The sequence below is a fragment of the Apium graveolens genome, chromosome 7 (assembly GCF_009905375.1).
Source record: "Apium graveolens cultivar Ventura chromosome 7, ASM990537v1, whole genome shotgun sequence".
NCBI classification, from domain to species: domain Eukaryota; kingdom Viridiplantae; phylum Streptophyta; class Magnoliopsida; order Apiales; family Apiaceae; genus Apium; species Apium graveolens.
The window spans coordinates 215150720-215157406 of NC_133653.1; the positions used below are offsets into that span (position 1 = coordinate 215150720).

At 32.0% G+C, this 6687-nt stretch overlaps 1 protein-coding gene across 1 annotated transcript; it reads right to left on the reverse strand.

Annotated features, from left to right (window-relative positions):
- Window positions 1–3943: 3943 nt before the first annotated feature.
- On the reverse strand, window positions 3944–5432 carry LOC141672432 (putative BOI-related E3 ubiquitin-protein ligase 2). The gene is made up of 2 exons (XM_074479040.1): window positions 4747–5432; window positions 3944–4619 (listed from the first exon to the last, which is right to left on the reverse strand). The coding sequence occupies exons 1-2, from the start codon at window positions 5077–5079 to the stop codon at window positions 4107–4109; spliced, it is 846 nt and encodes a 281-aa protein (XP_074335141.1). The 5' UTR covers window positions 5080–5432; the 3' UTR covers window positions 3944–4106.
- Between the last annotated feature and the right edge of the window lie 1255 nt (window positions 5433–6687).

Here is a 6687-nt window from a genome sequence, read left to right on the forward strand (position 1 = left end):
CTGGTAAAAGGATAAGTTCTGATGAACTTCTAGATCTTGATGAGGAAATGTCAAGACAGTTATTTCTTCAAGAAAATCCAGGGATGGACTTGGAAAGTTTAAAGGAAGAAGAAGCCAGACTTAAATCAGAGAAAGTCACATCTAAATCTGAAGCTTCTGGTAAAAAGTTACTTCCAAAACCTAAAGGCATTGTGATCAAAGAAAGGATACATACTGAAGAAACTTTGGCTAGATCACAACCACAGATAGATCCAAGATCCAAGGGTAAAGAAAAGGTTGGTGAACCTATCAAGCCTTATGTACCTCCTGAGGAAGAAGAAATTACTGATGGAAAAGATAATCTTGCTCTGACTTCAAGAAAAGTTCTTAAAACAACCTCTGACATGGCTCAAGTTGTTCAGAGTCAAGAAATTGTAAGTTCTGATATTCAGAAGAAGCAAGTAACCTCTGACAGTGCTCAAGTTAACTTGATATCAGAAAATAAATCTAAAACACTCCTACCAGGATTCACTAAAGCAAAACAGACTCAATATTTGAAGACTACTTCAAGTGGTTTTGAAGCAAGAGTAGTTACTGGAAAGGAAGCTAGAGATAAAACTGGATTGGGAAGTGCTGATGAAAGAAGAGTACACAACACTACTGATGATCCAACTTCCTTGTGTGAACCAGGTATTGGAGCAACTCCTGAAAGATTGAATCAACTAGAATCTGTACAGATGGTTTACCATACCTACTTGAAAGAATACATCATGTTGTATTTCATGACAGATGGTAGGGTTTATCATATAAGACAAAATGCCATTCCGTTGAAGTATTTTGAAGAAATGGAGCATGTATTGTTCTTACTTCAAGTGGATGACAGAATAACAGAGACTGCTGCAAACTACTTAAAGGAACAGATTCAGAGACAGAAACGACTTTATTCTGTTAAGTCTGACAGCAGATATGTTCCAAAGTACAGAAATCACAATGGTGATATTGTTGATATGAAGCCTAATACTGCACAGATCAGAACATATCTTGGTATTAAGGGGCTTGAATTCAATCTAGAGTCTAATAAAGCTTATGTCATAAGACTAGATCGGGAGTTGAGAAAAGCAAAGATTAATGATCTCAGAGCTGCAATATTTCAAACTGGTGAAGATACTGCAGAGCTTAAAGATGTCAAACGGAGAATGATTGATGAACTCAGATATGCTGAGAAATGTTTGTTGAAGAATTATCTCAGAACAACTCCTGACATCAGAGAGATCAGAAAATGATGAAGCCAAGTCGAAGATCTACAACTGCTTAAATTCTGATATTTATACAGATTGAAGTTGTTATCAGAAGTTGAATTGGTAAAAACTTTAAGGACTGTAAGTTGTAGTTATCTTGTCTATTTCTCATGCATTTGTACTTAATGTTTTTGACATCATCAAATATCTGTTAAACTTGTATATTTTGTTAATTTACAAGTTGGGGGAGATTGTTAGATATATTTGATAATGTCATGGCTAATATGTTTTATGTTTAGATTTCAGATCTTATTTGAACAGAACAAATCAGTACTTAACTGATCAGTACTTATACTGGAAGTCAGAACTTAAGGGATATCAGTACTTATGTTATCAGGAGATAGATATCAGAACTTAAGTGCTGAAGGACGATCAGATAAGGACAGTAGCTGATTAAAGTTAAGAAGATCAAGATAAACATAAGAAGAGATATGCATGAAGAAGGAATTCCGTGAAGAATGGAATACTTGGAATAGAAGATATCTGATTGATATATTTTAGGAAGCAGAATTATATTCTATATCAATTAGCGAATATCTTGTAACTGTGTAGTATATAAACACAGAAATAGAGTTTACACTATATGTGTTATTATTATCGAGAATATTATTTAGTATAACTCTAGCAGCTCTCGTGATATTTTCTTCATCACTGAGAGATAACAGTTCCAGATTGTAACAGAGTTTATTGTTTAAATAAAGTTTGTTTTCTGTTACATAAGTTATTGAAGTTTGATTTGATTGTGATAAACACTGTATTCACCCCCTCTACAGTGAAAGTGTGACCTAACAGATTTATTCAACTCCAAACTTTTTCATAATTCTTCTGAGGCATGATCTTCTTGATCTTCTTCCAGATAGAATTCTTAGGCTTGATACTATTTACATAAAAAGACTCCAGTCTGCCCTTGAACATTTTTATAGACTTTAGAATTACAATACATCATGCAAACATAGATTATCATACAACTTACTTAGGGTTGTCAATTTAACTTAATCTTGTTATTGTAGAGGAATGTCTTGCACAGCAAAATCATACTGGCGCTAAATAATGTAGCGTGTGACTTTGAAATAATAATAAAATGACACAAAACGCTATATCGTGTAGCGTTTTGGGTTGTTTTTCAAACGTTGCACGATATATCGTCTTAAAATGACATTTTGGGCCACTTTTTCCACAAGTAACATTTTGGACCATTTTTACACCAAAGTGACAATTGGGGCCAACACCCAAAATAAGTTATATTTTTTATTCTCTCTCACTAAAATAACTCATTTTTCTAAAAGTACTTGCTAAAATTACTTAATCGGCCTTAATTCATTATATATTATTATAAAATTTTCAAACGGATTAACATTCAGATACATAAATTGGCAAATTAGATTGTGCACATCACGTGCAATGTTACATTTTTTACAATGTAACTAATTCTCAACTCCCTTTCTATTTTAGATAATATCAAAATACTGATATCCAGTATAATTCATATATGACTGTAAAATGTATGCAGCCATGTTCTTATTCTTAAAGTTAGAACACTGTATTCGTGAAAACCCCCAATTTAATGAATACGACATAACATAGTGTGCAATAACCTCAATAATATCTAAACCCGTGATTTTATTTATACGAGACTTATCTCGTATTGCACGAGCAAATCCACTTATTGTATGACCGAAAAACCTAGTGATAATGTCAACGTACACATGCAACTGAAAAAGTTACGAACAAATCATTCTGTAACAACGAGACTTAGTCTCTAAGACTCTAATACATCGTATACCAGTAACTTAATCTAATGACATATCACCTGTGAGATTTAAATTCGTTATATCCAAACTCAATTGATCTTATCACGAAATATTTTTAATGATTCAAGTCGAAACTGAAATACATCTCACCTTAAATACCCGTACCAACGTACACGTCCCTTGATGGTACTTGATGAGACACACTCTTTCAATAAAGGTTACTTAATAATCAAATTATGTACTCTATTCATACAAATTTATGTGATTCTTTTTATACTATAAGGTAATATCTAAATTATGTGATGAAAATAGCATTTACGGGTAAACCTCGATAAATTAATACTCACAGAATTGTAGAAAATTATTAATTAATCAATAAATTAATTATTTATTAATTTATTGAAATATTTTAATTTATTAATTTAACGTACATTATTTTTAAATTTTTTTCATATATATATAAATATATACACCGAAAAGATTATTTATCATCGTGATAAAATGGATATCGAAGAAGTTATTAATTATACTCTCGAAAATGAAGCAGTGATATAATTGTTGGATATGAACAAATAATTAGAAGTGTCATGAAAAATGAGAAAAGTGATGAAGCGTAACGATGATAATATTAAGTATTAAGCTGGTCTCACGAAATTATATCCTTAAAGTAACAATGACATTGAGTTATGGACCATAACTCTGTAATATACTAAAAAGAAAAGTAGTAGTATTCATAATGCCTTTGGAATTCTGTAAGGAATAAATAGGTAATATTCGTTACGGACTATGACCCTGTTAATGTGGATTACCATGTGGTATGTTGGACTGATCAGGGATCACCGTGCATTGGTTGTAACTGTTCAACAAAAATTCATGAATATGCAGAGCAACAAAACGCTAGAAGTAAATCAAATATGAAAATAAATTGAATGAATAGTATGCACCCTATAAAGCACTAAAAAAGAATCAAATATGAAACCAAAACAGGTTTTCTTCTTTACCTCATTTCTTTGTTTAGAAGGAAATAAAAATTATTAAAAACTATAAACAAAGAATTCCAAAACAATCTAATAAATTATCAAATCAGAGCCTCAATTCTAGATTTCTTTGCCATTCCACAAACAGGGCAAGTATCAAGAAAAGCATCACAAGCTTTGCATGAAGCCAAGTGCCTACAAGGTAGGAAAATCACACACGAATCGCAACTGTAACAACTTCTGCAAATCCTCCTCTGTTGTTCATTCTCCGGAATTTCTACCCCTCTATTATCATCGCAACAAGACTCTGCATCTTGATCAGCACCTCCATTATTATTTAGTGACAAACAAACAGCATTCTCTTTTAGTTGCTCAATTGTATTGTTCAGAGACATGACCATTGCTTCGTTTTCCTTTGCCATTCTCTGCCAATTTTGGCTCTCTATCTCCATTGCTCGTATCATGTTCTCGACCTCTAACCTTTTGTTTAAGGCTCTTGCAATCTCTTCGTCTTTTTGTCTAAGTAAAACCAATGCCTTGGATTCACACCTTTTTATTATCATTGACACTTGTTGTTTTTTATGCTCTAACAAAGCCAATCTTAATCTCTCATTCTGTTAAACCGAAAATACATTTAACACATATCAGAAAAAACTAAAACTATAAATTCTCATATATGTTTGAAACTAGTTTAATATCTAAATTTTACGTAACTAAACAAAAAATCACATAATGCAATACCTGTACACTCAAGAACTGATCAATCTCTTGTCTTTGTTTCTCCATTTGCGCGGAAATGGTCCCAGAAAGATTAAGCGACTGATTGTTATATTTTTGTGTAAACCCGTTCTTCTCAAAACACAAACTCTCGTATTTTTGCGGCAAAAACTGAAACTGTTGTTGTTGTTGCGGTTGAAACTCCGTAAACTGTTGTTGTTGTCGGTGTTGAAGATTAAAATTCATCCCACTATCGAATCCAAATCCATGTTCCACATAATTCTCTTGACGCAAAACTCCTTTGCCTTCCAAACCGAACTCAAAATTCTGGGAAAATAACTGAGACTGAATAGCCATTTGCACCGAAAATATAAACACTTTTCAAATCATGAAACAAGTGAATGACAAGTAAAAACACAACAACTTCAGAGAGGCTAAGTAGATTTACTGGAGGCTATAAATTTAAGAAGAAAACAAAGGATGTGGTGGGGTTTGTGGAATATATATAGAGAGAGTAGAGGTGGTTTTAAATATAGAAAATGGTGGTATTAAATTGAAAAAATTAAGTAACCGATAAGAGGAAGAGGGGGAGGGGGAGGTGGGATGAGAGAAGCCTATGATTCTTACTTATTATGTAAAAAAGTTAATAATAAAAAGATAAAAAAAGAAATAGTAAAAGAATTTGATAGAGGAAATGAGATATGAGAGGGAGTAGAAAAATACATGCAGAAATTGTGACAGAAGTATCGGGGTCAGAGATATGAGGAGGGGGGGGGCGTTGGGTGATTTTTGTGATGTGAGAGTTTCGAAATACATGCATTCGCCCCTTTCAAACGAATCACTCATTTATTTCTTCTTATTTATTTGTCAGTTTGGTCACTGGTAGGAGCTGAAGAATAGGATTTTCTTTTATTTTCAACAACAACTTTTGCTATTTTATTTATTTCCCCAATATATATCCTCATTTATTTTTAGCATTGAATTTTTCCACACTTTTCAAATGCATTTATCCTTTTCTTGCCACCACAATTTATTGGAGATATCCTCTGCCCTTTAAACAGATATATTTGTAACTTCCCCCGCCATTATCTTTTTCTTTTTCCTTTTCCAATTAATTGTGTGTTTTAAATATGTTTTACTTGCCCCCTAAGCTAAAGTTTAGATATTGTTTATCTTTTTAGGAGTTTATTATTTTTTAAATATCTGGGATTTCGAATTTGTCAGGGATTTTGTAATTAGCGGCCTGTACGTGTCTTTTCTTGATTGGTTATGTGATGAAATAGGATACTATTAACAATTATAATTTTAATCACTTTCATTACCTTTGGTAGTATTATAATAGATTCCATAAACTTACTGAGACTGAGACTCATGTGCTACAGGATTTGCATGGAAACAATTTAAACCCTAAAAATTAGAAAAACGCGGCTTAAGATGTTAACTGAATGGGTAATTGTGAAGAATGTTTTTTTACAATGAATAAATCTATGCCCACTAATTTAATATTTTCACTAATTTCCCGTTTATAGAATTTTCTTCATTTTATAATCTTAACCATTTATGAGAGTCCAAATCTTGAATATTTTCTAGTAATTACTTTTCTATATGTCCAATAATTAGTAGTAATACATATATTCGTCTGGAATTCGAGTCTACCACGTTTTTGGATACTAATCAAACAAAAATCTACATATAAATTGTGTACGGAGTACATGATTCTTACTTAATTGGATTTAAATTATTAGTAAGATATGATGAATATTTAGAGAGAATCATGCTGGGAATAAAATATTCATTGCTAGCTAGGCACAACTTTCAATTATCATGATGTTAATATATAAATCAATATTTTTAATAATAAAATGCATGCGTAAGCGTGTTCCTAATCTTGCATCAATCCACGATTACCTAACTTAATATACGAGATTAGTTGTTTCTTGGCGTCAATAATTTTGTTCAAACATT

Bases quoted from the DNA above. Each gene is read 5' to 3' on its own strand.
- LOC141672432 (XM_074479040.1), bottom strand. From the start codon at position 5,079: ATGGCTATTCAGTCTCAGTTATTTTCCCAGAATTTTGAGTTCGGTTTG. The intron at 4,620-4,746 runs GTATTGCATTAT...TCGGTTTAACAG, and splicing joins ATCAGTTCTTGAGTGTACAG to AATGAGAGATTAAGATTGGC.